Source organism: Antrostomus carolinensis, unplaced genomic scaffold, assembly GCF_000700745.2.
Source record: "Antrostomus carolinensis isolate BGI_N321 unplaced genomic scaffold, ASM70074v2 scaffold20775, whole genome shotgun sequence".
Lineage (NCBI taxonomy): Eukaryota > Metazoa > Chordata > Aves > Caprimulgiformes > Caprimulgidae > Antrostomus > Antrostomus carolinensis.
This window is the reverse complement of record NW_010314531.1, coordinates 26639-41704: the sequence shown is the minus strand read 5'-3', so window position 1 is coordinate 41704 and position 15066 is coordinate 26639. Positions and strand designations below refer to the sequence as shown.

Genomic DNA, 15066 nt, shown 5'->3' with positions numbered 1-15066 from the left:
AGGAATGCACTACCACAATCAGTTTGTTTCTTTGTGAACTATGACGAATCGTTAGCTGAATCTGTCCTAATGGAGACTGCCCCAGAGTTGTTCCACTGCAGGAAAAAGTAGAACAGTATGCTTAGTTTTTAAAACCATGTTTAAAGTAAGACCTAACTGAAAGATACGCTGAGTAGTTTTCCCAGAAATCATGTCTTATCCATTTAACTTTTCACTACACCAATGTGAAAGAAGAGAGCACGCGTTAGAACCTGAGCACAGCTTCATCAGTTTCTTGTACTTCAGTTCCTCATCCAACAGCTCTACTCTCCAATAAGTTAGGTATTCTTGTCAGTTTAGAGGTTAGCTGCTCTGCAGTATTTTGAAAATGATGATCAGTGAAGAACTTGCTTACCCTAAATCAAACATTAAAGCAGTATCTAGGAAATTGGAAAGAATACTGCAATGAAAACCTTAGTGATGTTCACTCTTAGTGATAGTCACTCTTACCTATGGCCAGGAACCAATTAGAAGATCAGCTCATTCTTTCTTCAATTCTCTAACACAGAACTACAAATATGCTTGGCTTAAAATACTGATACTTAAACCCACTTAAGTGTCTTAAAAGCTCAAATCACAGTATAAACACAGCTGGTTTACTTTTTGGTAGCACATGGAAAGATTAGAATCAATTTGCACTTACAATACAGGTCCAAGCATTATGATTAAGAATTTCTGTTTTAAAGAATGGCCAATATTTGCAGAGTTCCCTCATCTCTATACACAAAGTAAAATAAGCATTTTAAAGTGACTATTTTCCATTTCACACAGGACAGTATATGGCATGCTCAACATTTCTCAGCCACCTGAAGGATATCTTAACCTCAAGGGAGAGGTGGGCCTCTTTTGTGAATAGCTACTACAAAGTGATTGCAGAATGTTCCATTGAAATTCCCGTATCACTCACTTTAAAAACTAGAATGAAGCATTTCAGTTCGGTATTTTCTTAGTTAAAATAATAAATAAATAAATAAATAAAAACCCCAACGCAAAAATCAGAGCACCTGAAAACATGGAGCCTACAATAAAGGACCACCTTAGCTGTCGCTTTACCACTCTTATCAAATAAGAAAGTTATTAAATTTGTGTATTAAATAAGGAGTAGTATTTCAACATTTCTCATAATTAACAAAGTCTAACCCAGTTTTGGGCCAGAAAAGAGAATGACAAACTGAAGACAAGACAGGAGAGGACCATAAAGATAAATAGGGGACTGGAGCACATAAGCAGATGGTGACAGTAATGGGTTTGTACAAATGGAAGAGAAGGCCAACAGCAGATACAACTGCAGTCTTTCACTACTTAAAACAGACATCATAGAGAAGACTGAGTCAGAGTCCTCATGACGCTGCACAGTAAAAGAACGAAAGGCCGCACTCAAGTTGCCGCAAGATAAATTCCAATTGGAAATAAGGACAAAACATTTTCACAGTGGAGTGGTTGAGCACTGGAATTGCTGGGGAAGTTTATAGCATCTCCATCCTTGGAGATATTCAAAACTTGTTTGGACACGGCCCAAGAAACCTGATCTAACTTTGAAGTGGGATTTGCTTTGAGAAGAGGGCTGACCAACCTCCAGAGGTTTCTTCCAACCTATATTACTCTATTGATTCTATGAACTCTGATAGAGAAAAAGATGAATCAGTTCAATCCCTTACAAATAAAAAATTAAAATCTTTCTACTTAGATTCACAGAGGAGCTACATGAATAGGGAATTAATGATTTCCATTCTCCTATTCAGAGCAGAATGGCTGCTCAGCTATCTCCACTGGTAAGCATAGCTGCCCGTTGAGGCAAGTAAAAGAAAATTAGAGAATCTGAGAAAGCATGGCTGCAGCAATCCTCATTAATTGAATAGTAACTGACTATTCATTTAACATTCTTTATAGTCAGCTATCCCTCTGAGTAATTTAAAAAGACCAGCTATATTCAGTTTAATTGGCTTAATATTAATGCTAATAGGATTCAGTGGTGAAACAGGCAACTATTGCCATGAAAGTGATTAATGTTGTATTGAAAAATATCCTTCCCTCTTGCCATCCCACTCTTTTTAGCACTAAACAGTGTAGCTCTGAGAATGAGGTGGACTTTATCATGCAGATCATTGCAATGGTAAGATAACTTCTAATTGCAGAATCTAACTGAGGTACTAGGAGGAAGCAGAAAACCACAATGACTGATTTTCAAATGCCAGGCTCAAACTCCAACAGCAAAAAATATTACTGCAATGCAAACTAAGCATTCTTTCTTTGGCTGCACTAATGACATTTTTTATAAAACAACTTAGAGGTATTGCAAAACCAAGTAATTAACACCATACTTTTCAAGCTGTCGTAGTCTTTGCCGTAGCTCCTGTGTGGCAATAGGCAGAGATATGTCTGAGGCTATGCTAGGAGTGGGCTCTTTGACTGAGAGATGGCTGGGAGAATAAGAGAAGTTAGAGGCATGAAGACTGGAGGAACTTCGGCTGAGATCTGTTGGCCACTGAGGGCTGGCATTGGGAGGCTGACTTTTTTCAGCTATGTCAGTCTTTTTATCACTATCAGTCCCTGGGGAAGCTGGAACAGGTTTGCTTGAATCAGGTGGTGGTGAGACAGGAACCTGAGGCTTAAAAGATGATTTTCTTGCATCTTTGGAAAGAGACGGCCTTTTTACTTGGGCTGAGTGTTGGTGATCTGGAGATCTTGATTGCTTTTCAAGAGAAAGGACCTAGATATAGTAAAAATACATATAATATTACTATTTTCCAGTATAAAAAGCACAAACAAATTGTTTCTACAAGTATACTTGGTTGGTGACAAGTTGTTAAGTTCAGACACTAATGCAGGACCAAAATATTCACACTTACACTCACTCAGTCTATAACAGGAAACCTTTTGCACAGCAAAACACAACTCCATCTTCTTTGTGGCAACTGCAGTGACTACAACACAATTCTCCATTCACTTAGAATTATTCTCCTCATTATTCCCTTTCCATGCTCCACATACTTCTCGTGCAAGTGCTATTTACTTTGCAGCTCTAGCCACCTGGAAAGCTACTCTATAATTTTTTTCTTCTAATATTTTTAAATTTAATCCTACATCACAAATTCTTCTCTCTCGTTATCCTTACTTTCTCTTTTATAGGTTATTTTTATTTATTAATGACAAGTAAGCAAGAAAGTGCTTTAGAAAAGAACAAATAACAGAAGTTTGACAGTGTTTGCAAAGAGATACACTACCTTATTAAACCAAGTAATTTAGCTGGGGAAAACGCCAAACCAACTTTCAGGTATGCAATTTTCATTTTCAAAACCCCAATATGCTTGAAAGTTGTTCTGAATTTTTCTAGTACTATGAAGGTACTTCCTTTCCCTTTAAACTTTATTCTTTTTAAAGGATCATGACCTCAATTCCATTTCTATATGATAAAGGTGATTTCACTGATCTGTAGCTCACTGAGTCATAAGAGACTTGAAGGAATTCAGATTCCAAATGTGATTCCTGAACCTAAAACCACAGGAAATCTCTGTCTTAATTAATGCAGCTGATTACTGTCTTGTTTGGAGAATGTTCTGGTTTTGAAATAGAATGTATTTAAATCAGAGGTTATCTTTGTGTACTTGATAGCACTGCTGCAACTAATGACACTTGGCATTGTGACACCCAAGGAAAAGTACTACCTTATCCATAAAGGCAGAAGACTAGAAGTCACAATAGTCTTAAATATGCTTTCATATGTTTACAATGGGAAAAGTTTTAGAGTACCCTGAGTGCAATCTTCATGTTTATAGTGCTGTTTGGACCAGAGTTGCTCAGGTGGAACCGCTGATGCATAGTTAAATCTTCACTCTCCAGCAACTGGCTTAGAGGCAGTTTGAAGTTCCCCAAAGAACACTGGTGCTGTTCGTCCCTCACCTGAAGGAACACAGAAGCTAAGTCATTTTGTATCATCTGCTTTGTAAGAATTCAGAGAAAGAAAAGGAAATTACAGTTTTATAAAAAAAAAAAAAAAATCCAAACAATATCAAATGTAACTTGTTCTTAAACCAAATTTCCCTGATCATAAGATTACTTTACATTGAAGAAGGAAATAGCAAATATACTGAGTGCCTAGTTTCTTCATCCCTATCTTCTACAACAAAAGTGAGACAGAAAACTAACCACTACATCTACATCTACCTGACCCTTGGTCAACTAACGACATGATTTCCCAACGGTCTGTGTGAAAATGAATTCTGTTAGAGGAATAGTAACTAGGACAGGACTAATTTACACTTTAGTCTCTTTGAACTATGTAAACGACATGTCAGCAGTGTAAAGGGATACAGTATTTGGATAAAGCAAAGCCTTCCTTGGGATGAGAGAGGAATACATAATCAATGTCTCTTCTGGTGAGACATTGGTTATAGTCTTTCTTTCTTTTAGTAGTAAATGCAAATAAACAGTTCATAGCTTGGTCTTAAAAAAAACTTTTAAGTATAATTTTAATGGCATTCACAATATATTCAGTCTCATTTCATAACAGCCTGTAGTGTCTCAATATTACTAATGAAATGTCTTAGAAAAGTATCTAAAGAGAGTGAGACAACATACCTCAACTTCAAGATCTTGTCTTTTGGGATTGTGTACAAAGAAAGTAAAGTTTTCCTCCCATACTGGTTCATTGGTCTTGTATCGAATCTGAAGTTAGAGGACAGGAAACATACAGATTATAAAACATTTTTGTCTGGTGTCAAGAGTTAAGTATATTTTTCATTTTGGCTTTGCAAAATTAACATCAGAAATCTGACATATTTAAATAAAGGCCAAGTGGGATCTACCCGAGGCATATATAATACCACATATAAAATTATACAGAGGACATGTAATAGAGTATGTTTTGCATTCAAGTTGCTGTATGCAAAGTAAAACTCCTGCTAAAGAACATTTACTTCACACCAGTCTGAACAAATGCAAGGTCTTCAGACTGGCTGAACTAACTCAATGAAACTCCTAGAAACGGGTATTTTTCCTTCTAATCTCCAAGTAGCACTGTGGAAGAGTTCACTGCCAAATCTCACTACTTTCAGCAAGCCAGTAATTTGGTGGGGAAAAGCTTTTTTTTATAACTGTTTTTTTCTCTATCTTCAGGAACAAAGGACTTAAATTTCTATCTCTGTTCTCTAATAAGTATCAAAATTAAGACTGTATAAAAGATCTGTCTTAGGCTTTATGACAATTTTTGACAGGATACGAAGAAGTCAAAGTAGAGGTCCTCTCCTTTTGGCTCACTGATACTTTTACTTTAAAACAACAACAAAATGAAAACACATCCATATTGCATAATATCTACCTATATATGTACCACTTCACTGTTGCTATTTTATTTTAAAAAGCTGTTTGAATCCACAGAGGTTATTTATGGACAAGATGACAGGTATGTTGAATGCCCTGGGTCAAAATCCGAGGGATCACCATTAAGATCAGCCTCGTGACAGGCATCTGTTACAGACCAGCCAATTAGGAAAAAGAGATGGATGATGTCTTCTTCAGATGACTCAAAGCTGTTTCAGGTCTGCAGAACCAGGTTCTCACTGAGACACTCAACTACTCTAGTGTTTTCTAGGAAAGCAGCACAGCGTTGTACAAGCAATTTAAGAGTTTGTGCTAGAAAAACACACACTGTTGTGTTACAGTTGTTCTCAAACGCTGGAGGGATGTTCTTCTCAATCTAGTGCTTACATATGAGAAATATTTATTGGTTTGCAGATGTGACTATCAAAAGCAGCCTTGGCTACAGTGACTGTAAGGTCACAGAGCTTAAGATCCTAAAGGGTATGAAGGAAACAAAACAGCAGAATAAAAGCCTTGGACTTCAGATTTCAACTGTTAGAAGGGATTCCACGAGTGATTCCTTTTGGAAGGCAAAGGAGCTCAGGAGTGCTAGAGGACAGCCTTCTCAAAGCACAGAAGTGGTCCACACCTTGCAACAGAAAAAGTAGCAGACTTAACAACAAAGCAGCCTGGCTAAACTACGAGCTCCTGAGAGCTACACAGCACTTTGGCTAATCTATGGCCCTACTTTAAACAGAAGGTTCAAGCAGATGATCTTCAGTGGTCCCTTTTGACCTGGGCATTTCTCTAACTCCGTGACACTGTAAATTTTCAAATCTTGATCAGTATTTTGAGCCTGCTGTTTGTCCACACTGTTATTTATATAATCATTACTGTAGGAATCCCAGTTGCAGATCAGAACCTACTGTGGAAGGACATCTACAAATAATTAAAAATCTGGTCTCTTCTCACAGAGTTTAAATTGAGTAAGCACCCATTCAACCCTTGGCTTCTAGTGTGCTATTCCAGTTCTAGTGGTAACTTTTAGTGCAGTGGATACATCCAATGGCTTGATAGCCAATGCCAAGCACACAGAGCCACCAAATGTTTGCAAAGTATAAAAACTAGGAACTTACCTTACTTTCCTGTGCCTTGTGTCCAACTGACAGCAAAACAAGTGGGTTGGGATTGCTGTTTATTTTCTTTCCTGACTGGTAAAGAAAAAGTAAAAACTTTGCCTTCAGAATAAAGCAAAACCTCTCTTGTCTGAAACTTAAATGTTTCAATCTTAAAAAAACAAATCATATGTATTCTACTATATGTGTATCTATTCTCAGTATTTTATTTAACAGGCTTGAATGGCAGACTGGCTAGTAACTTGTGAACACATTAACAGGAAGGCATCCAGCTATCCTAAATATGCTGAAGCAAAATGCTACAACTAAGCAGGAGTTTTAGATGCCTTTCCATTTTCTTCAAATGAAACTGGCAATGTGCAAATTCTTATCCTTTCATGAGCATTAAAACACCCAAAGCTAACAAAGCATAGTTAAAACTGCAAAATGAATATTGCATGCAGATGGGAGATATGGAAAAGCACAAACTCAGGAAGCTTTCTTTATTTACATTGCAGTAGTATTATTAAACTGGATGTAGTATCAGAACATGGATATTTCCCCCCTTTCAGTTTGGGGAGAAAGATGATGCACTATAATGTACCTGATGTATATTTCTACAGTTTACCAAATACTCTTTATTAGAGAATCAACCATCTGAGCCTTGCTCACCAGGTGTATAGCATTACCTCAAACTGTGAAAATAAACATCAGTTTAGAAACAAATTATATACACAAAGGAACATTCCCAACTACATGTTTCTTTCACAAATTTTAAATTAACCTAACAAAAATTTAAGTCAGAAAGAAAAGTTAGACATGAAAGTTAATCATCTCAAGCAGGTGTTAATGCAGTTTAAAAGGACTAGAAAATATAGTATACACGGTTAATAATATACTTTGAATTCTACCATGTAAAAAAATTGTACAGATCAGGTATGTAAACAAAAAGTTAGTTAAAATCTACTTAATGTATGTAAGGTCACAATTAGAACCAGTTGATTAAAATATAATATATTTTTTAAATTAAGAATGTGTATATTTTAGGTACTTATATTTTGGACATCATATTTCCACTAATATTACTTGACTTTCATGTGACACTCTGCTTATAACCATACTTTCCTTTAGAAAAAAGCTGCTAAGAAAGCACTCCTTTCTTGGATGAACGCTGCATTTCTTTTTTCATGATTTCTAATAAAAAATATTTAGCTCTCATCAAAGACAACAGAATACAAAAGTTCAAGGAACATAAAGTCAGATTACACTCCAACTGATAGTGTTTAAAAATTGTAAGTGAAATTTGTTTCATTTTTTATTCGTCCATAAAAAAATACCTGAAACTCCCTTTTCTTCATAAATGATGAAACTATAGAAGTTGACAAAAAGACCCTTTTGCTTATGTTGCTATGTAAAGATAAATAAATTTAATTCACGCTAAATAGGCAGCAGTATGTACACACATATATAACGCACCACTAACACCTGCCACTGACACATCTGCTGTTGACAGTCTATTAGAGATTGCCTCTTGTCCAAGTTCTTCCAGCTGAGAACTTGGCTTATGTCTTCCAAGTTTGCCTCTCAAATCTGTACCTTCCGTATCAAAAAGCTGGGCTAAATTTATTTAGCATTTATGGAAAAGATGTAAAGCCTTCTAAAAAAATCTAGCAGAAACAAGATTATTTCAAAACATGTCAGAGATTGAATGTGGTTAGTCTCTCTGAGTTGACCAATAAAGTATCACTCAGTATATACAAGATGCTTTAGCTTTCATGTCAGCTTTGTTCTTTAGTTACTGCTTCATAGTAGTTCTCAGGACTCCTATTTCTTCTAAAGCGGTCTACATTCCACTCAGCTGATCTAAAATTCAAATTACCACAGTTCATAGTATTTTACCAATATCTTGACTCTTCTTGAAACCAAATTTAAGTAAAATGGAATTGCACTAAATAGATATCTGGCAACTGAAAAGCCATCCACTGTTGGAAGCGAAGTCTTGCAGGCATTGGTGCATTTCCAATTACTTTTGTGACCTTAAATGGACAACTATATTAGTTTTACCTTTAGGGCTTTCTGAACAGCAGCCTTCTTCAAGCCATCAGGGTTAAATTCTAAAGGATTATGCTTTTAAGTCAGGAGAGAATGAACATAGGAAGGGTTAATGTCATGCAATAAAGCAATTTCACTAGGTTAATTAATTATGACATGACAACACAGAATAAAGTGGGGAAAAAAAAAAGCTAAAAAAAAAACCACAAATCAACCCCCAAATCTTTCAAACAAAACAAAAGAATGGACCACAACAACAACAAAAAAAAAAGTCTGACAAAACATTTGGGTTTCTTTTCCCTTTTGTCCTCCCTGAATGTTTGTATTCTGCTTTAAAACTAATACATTCACTTTCAGTCCACTTATATTTCCCTTACCAGATTTTTTTACTGTAATAAAAAAACTTCACAAAATAGGTTTTATTGAATGCCTGATGTCCTATGGACTGCCTTCTGAATGAACCTTTTTAAAATTTGGTTAAGTATGTTTTCATAACATACAAGCTTCTCTGATGACAAGTCAAGTAATGATGTGAAGGAGTCCTTTTATGGGAGAAATTACCATGCTAAAAGTATTGATAGGTCTTAGATCACTGTGTAAATCAAATTCATTTGAGCCTCTTCAGCAGATGAATGACAGAAACACTGCATGCTAACTAGAATGAAGGTCTACTACTTTACTTAGTTGAAGACATGCAAATACACTAACAATAGGAATTTGAACTGATTTAACAGGACAAAGCCTCTAACTACTTTCCATTAATTAAGCTATTTTTTTAAAAAAATAATATATTGTTCTCCAAGTGACACATGTAAAGTACAAAAATGTTACAGAAAATTTGCATTCAACTCAAAAGAAATAATTTCAGGAAATATGATTTTGAAATAAAATAGGCTTCAATTTAGTATACTTAAGGCTGCCTTTTTCTTTAAGTATAAATTTTTGTTTCAAGGGAGAATTCTGCTTTAAAAGCTGTAGTGTGTGGCAACAAAAAAATTGCATAACAGCCTTTTTAAACATGCTGGATTATGAACAGGAATGAATATTCTCAATGCTCTGCCAAAATAAATGCCTTCCTGAAATTCGAATCCTAAAGTGACTAAAGTTTGAAGACACATTTAACCTTTACGCAGAAATACTTTTTTACAGTTTCTTTTGAAATGCCATATCCTGAAGTTGGCCAATATATAAGATGAGATCTCTGGCATTCTGCTTTAGAATTATTATTTCAGAATGAACATATAATTTGATGAAACTATAGAAAATCAGAAATAAGGTTTGGCTGATTTTGTGAGATATTTTTAACCATTATTTTTCTTAAAATAAAATTACAGAATCTTCCACAGCTATTTATCTGATACATTAGGGACTTACTATTGTACTTAAAGACCTTCAAAGATGGAGACTGCAGAATATTCCTAGACATACCTATCCTAATGTTTAACTATCCTTTTCATTAGTAATTTTTTTAAAGCCCAAAGAGGTATGTTCCTTGCTGAAGTTTAAGCACTTTTTCTTGTTTTCTGACAAACATGAAGAAGTCACTTTGCACTTCCATCACCATCTTTACTTCCTAAGGCTGAACTCTCTTCCTCTGCTAGTCATGTTTACAGGCTTTCTCATTATCGTTCCTGTCCTCCACATCTTAATTGCTACAGCCAAAATCAGAGCCTTAGTAACGGCTAAAGGAAGGATTAGTCCATACATCTTACAGGCTACATTCCTCTTTTGTACATACAGCACAAGCACAGTGCTTGTCTTTCATAACAACATGATACAGCACAACTACAGATCTATTTCTGTAGGGCTATCCATCAGACAATTATTTCCATCCCATATTTATACGGGTGCAATGACTGTCCTCTATGGAAAGTACTTTAATTTTTCAGATTTTATCTGCAATTAAACAAGATAATTCTGAACCCTAAACTGCCCCTCAACTTACTGGCCATCTTCACATTTGCACCTCCATATTCAGTACACATCTTTTTTTCCCCTATATTAGTTTTTCAAATAATTTTAAAAGTCAAAACCAAACCTATGTGATCAACCAGAAAGGCAGGCAACCAATGGTTCCTGGATATTGAACATGTCTCAATTCCTCTGGAATCATAGCAAGGATAGGCCAAGAGGGATATCAGCTGGGGCAAATATGTTTAAGCCAGACTTCAGGTTTTAAGGGAAGGAGCTGCAGGTCCATGAGGATGGTGGCTGAAAGGCTGGGTGGGAGGAGACTAGAAGAAAAGGGAGTATTCAATATAAAAAGATGAGAAAAAGTCTTGCCTTGGGTGACAAAACTGTCTTGCTATGGTTCTCAGTGTCTCTGCAATTTTAGGAAAAGGGGATGGGTATCCAAGAACTATACTGATAATTGACACAGTGGAATAAATTAAATTTCAGGCTAGCATTCTGTAACAGCCAGTGACATTTGCAGTAAATGCTGCTAACAAACCTATAAATTACACCACAACTAACAAGTTGTTTTATTATTAAGCCAGATCCTAATTCAATATGCTTTGGCGTATGACTCATTACTTCTGTTGACTCTCTAAGTCTTGCTTGGGGTTAGAATGGGTCTTTAGAAGTTTCTAAATCTGTGAGTGCATCTGCAACTGACGACCAGAAGACAGTCACTGATCTGTAAGAGCTGATTTAAAATATGTCTAATTTATTTTATATAGACATCAAATTAAAAAAAAAAAATAAAAATGTTATGAGCTAATGATACCGTATCATAAAACTAGCATTACTCACTTTTGGGAATTATACTAAGAATGCTATTCATACTCCTTAAGTTCAGGTAAATCAGATTTAGGTGGGTAAATGTCTGAATCTGGTGTCATGAATCTAGGTTCCCAGCAGTGAAAAAAAACTGTCTAGAAAGGAACAGAGAGCACAGGGCACTGGATTTTCTTCTCCCTCTATAAAGCGAGCATCCTTTTAAACACTTCCCCCTCCCACAAGTAACTCATTTTACATGTCAATTAGATAATCTGAATTTGCAGGTGTGAATGTTGGCTTGTGTTTAAAAAAAGACATCCTGAAAAGAAGGTGCAGGTTTATGACTGCTGAAGCTGTTATTATCTCTGGACTGCTACAATCCTCTCCTCTCTCCTGGCCTCCAGCCATAAATCTCGTCCTCTTGCTTGCTGCAAGACTAGCACTCACACAACTGCAGAACAAGGCAGTTAACAGTGCTGTTGAAAGAAATCCAGACCTGGCTGTCTTAAAATGGCTGCTCTTCCACTCTGACCCACAAATCACTTCAGGAATTTGGAAAATTTTGTCCAATGGCTAAATAGATGCTGCTATACATAGAGGACATGTCCTAATGCAAAAACTTTAAGTACAAACAAAAACATCAGGGCTACAGTCTTTATCAAGTTGGGGGGTTTTTAATTATTATTATTATTTTTAGGGTGTATCTAATATTTTTATAACTAAAAGAAAACTACCTATGAGTTTTAATACCAAGGTAACTGAACCATAGCTTATGAAACACATTTCTTATTCATTACGTTTCAGGAAGACTTGGTAATGGATGTAACTTTTTTGATACTTTAAATGAACTACACAGAAACTAACTAAAAGGACCACAAAAAAAGATTTTGTTGGGATTTGGGTGAGGGGCAGGAGGAAAGCTGTTTTTAAATCAAGGGTTATGATATGAGCCAAAAGTAGTCAGCCTGCAACAATGGCATATCCTGCTCTCTCTGGCAAAAGAGTTATTATTCTGAACAAATTCTAATGCTTTTTGAAGATACCAGGGTTGTATTTAACAGATATTCAGAGGCTCATTTGTTTGTAATAATCTTCTAACATTAAATTCAAGCAAAAAAATATTAATTGGTGGTTCTCCCTGGCCTGTATTTTCCTGACTGCAAACTAATTTTAAAAAAAGAAAAGGAGCTTGGGAATTTGCAAAACAAGGAGCGTCATGGAGTGAAACAGAATTTACAAGGGAATTTATAGTTTGGGGAGCACAAAGAACTACACCCATTTTTAAAACAATAATTGAACCACTGTGGAGAGGTTGCAAGTTCTTCCAGACATTGAGTGCATCACCTTTTAAAGAAACTACAGGGATGTCGGTTGTAATATTTATTAGTTTAATTTCATTGCAAGAAAAGCCAACAATTCACCAGCACACAGCGTGCTAGTACAGTATGTATTTCATTTCTCAGTGAATCAGCAATTTAAGTTAAATGTAAGAGCTTTTACAACAAACTTATTTTGGGTTTTTATCATAAAAAGTTAATTACTTACCCAATGAAATTTCAGTAGCCTTTAAAATGCAATAAAAATAGCACAAAAACAATGCACACTTGTTGAAACCATGCAGCAAAACAAATTGCATGCTCTCATTCCACTAGAGTGAGTGGCTTTAGTAGCACTAATCCACACTCTGGCAGATAAAAGGTACAATACAAATAATACCAGAGAACTCACAAATAGTGCTCTATAGAGTGAGGTAGTGTTTTCACAAAAGACTAGTCCCGATGCTCTCCTCTCTTTTAAGTATCCACACCCAAAGTTTCCCTCGTAGATACTCTTAGGAAGATGGAAATGGAAGGAGAAAGCAGAGTGATGGGATTGTGGCAGAATGAATGCATAAGCAGCTTTATTACACAAAAAAGTTAAGAAAAACAGTCAAAGGATTCCAGAGAAAACAGCAGATAACAAAAAATAAGGAAATATCTGTCATTACAAATAGTTTCATCTGTTAAGTTACTTTCTGCAGCACAGCAAGGTGAAAGGTTTTTTTTATTTTTTTTTTTAATGAATTATTCAAATATATTAACCCACTTTCCAAATTTACTTTTGGTAGTTTGGATTTATATCGCAGAACCAACTAAGTAAATTTTAGAGACCAACCTTCTACACCATTTCAATTTTACCTGAAACATATTTCAGAGAAATCATCCCAGTGTCTCAGAAACCCACAACTATGATGCATCTGTGTAAAAGAAATGCCTATGCTGGGGATTATCCACTACAAGTCAAACAAAACAAAGCTGATGCCATGATCTAAAACGTACCAGTGATAATCATTAACTTAAGAAATCCACTTATTCATCTAGAAAATATTATAGCTGTAACATTAAAGTTGTAGACAGAAGTCTTCAAAGCTATTAATAAGGGTCAGGGCAATTTTAAGAGATTTCATTATTTTTTAACTTTTTGTTCTCCATTAATACAAGCAATCCAAAAGAGCAATTAATTTTGCTATTACACTACATGACCCCTATCAGCAAATATGGACACAATATGAGAAGCCAGCAGACTTGAATGTTTAGTCCTGTAAATGTTGTTCCATATTAGAATCAAATGGACATAAAAAAGCTGTATTCACTATAATTCCCTGCAGTTTGTCTAGCAGCTCCATGACATTATCTAAGCATTGTCTTTATAGAATCTATAGGAATCTTTGGTTCTCCCTCATGAAGAAGTCTTCCCATGAGATTTTTCCCTTCACCTAACTGTGAAGCCTTTTTGTATTTGGTTTTGGACAACTTGAATTTAACACAGTATTTTATTATTATATTGTTGTAAATGGAATTTTCAAGTGTTCAATGTTACTTTCTATCATATTCTTTGTAGTACATATCTGGAAAGAAAATTACTTGAAGTTAAATATTGAGTTATTTGTATTTGTAGTAACTGCTTTTTTGGGCAAGAAAAAACCAAAGGGTTAAACAGGTCCCACACTATGACTAGCCTTATTCTCAGCCCACCCAGGCAATCTTATACTATAGACAGAACATCAGACACAGCAATAAGAAATTTGGGATCCTGTTCCCAGATTTCCTAAACTTGTCAGCTTTGTGCAAGGAACTTCCCCTTTCTGTGCCCTGGAATTTAGAGATCTACTGATCAGAAGTCCTGATTAAAACACTGAAATTAAAATACTGTCCCCAAAAGTACGTAGAACTCAAGACTCGCAGCCTAACCTTTCCGAAGGAGGGAGACAACGTTACAGAACATTTGTTTAAAACAGGAAGGGTGAAAACTAAACTTAGGACAAAGCCTCTGAGTATTTGATGGAGAAGCTAATCTAACATAGAGAAGCAGAGTTGTATGGAAAAAAACCTGGGAAATTGTGGATGAGAGAACTTTAAACTATTAATTTTAAGAGGCTTTAGTGTATCTTAACAAATATATTAAACTTGTAACAGTTTGAGTTAAATCCAGTAGTTGAACAAGAAAATACAGAAATGGGTTCAATTTAATCTAGCGCACAAAAGAGATGGCAGATTGACTTTTTCTGTGTGTTGCAGTATTCTGAAAGTGATGTTAAGTACACCATAATTCTATTCTATTTCTGCTCACTCTGTACTAGAGTAATTCAAACTCTTTTTCTGCTAAGTTACAGAGTCTCCCTGAATTCAACACAGTGAGTCTAAAAAGATAATGCAGGACTCTATTCCAAATGAGCAACATCTTTTTAGCTTTTAAAATAACCTATAAACACTACTTCCAAACACTGCTCCACATACCCTGGAACAGACACGAAATCACTAGTCAGTGATGTAAATTGTTTAGACTAATAAGGTTTCATTTG

At 35.5% G+C, this 15066-nt stretch overlaps 1 protein-coding gene across 1 annotated transcript in view; it reads right to left on the bottom strand.

The window, feature by feature from the left end:
• ESYT2 (extended synaptotagmin 2) overlaps positions 1 to 15066 on the bottom strand; it is a gene marked incomplete at its 5' end in the record, with an annotated part of 40414 nt that overhangs the window by 3413 nt on the left and 21935 nt on the right. Inside the window, 7 exons of the mRNA XM_029084893.1 lie at positions 1 to 95; positions 2361 to 2749; positions 3790 to 3939; positions 4618 to 4704; positions 6474 to 6548; positions 8517 to 8579; positions 12954 to 13055. The exon at positions 1 to 95 is cut by the window's left edge and continues 1 nt beyond it. Coding sequence (XP_028940726.1) covers positions 1 to 95; positions 2361 to 2749; positions 3790 to 3939; positions 4618 to 4704; positions 6474 to 6548; positions 8517 to 8579; positions 12954 to 13055 — 961 coding nt within the window. The remainder of the gene's footprint in view (positions 96 to 2360; positions 2750 to 3789; positions 3940 to 4617; positions 4705 to 6473; positions 6549 to 8516; positions 8580 to 12953; positions 13056 to 15066) is intronic.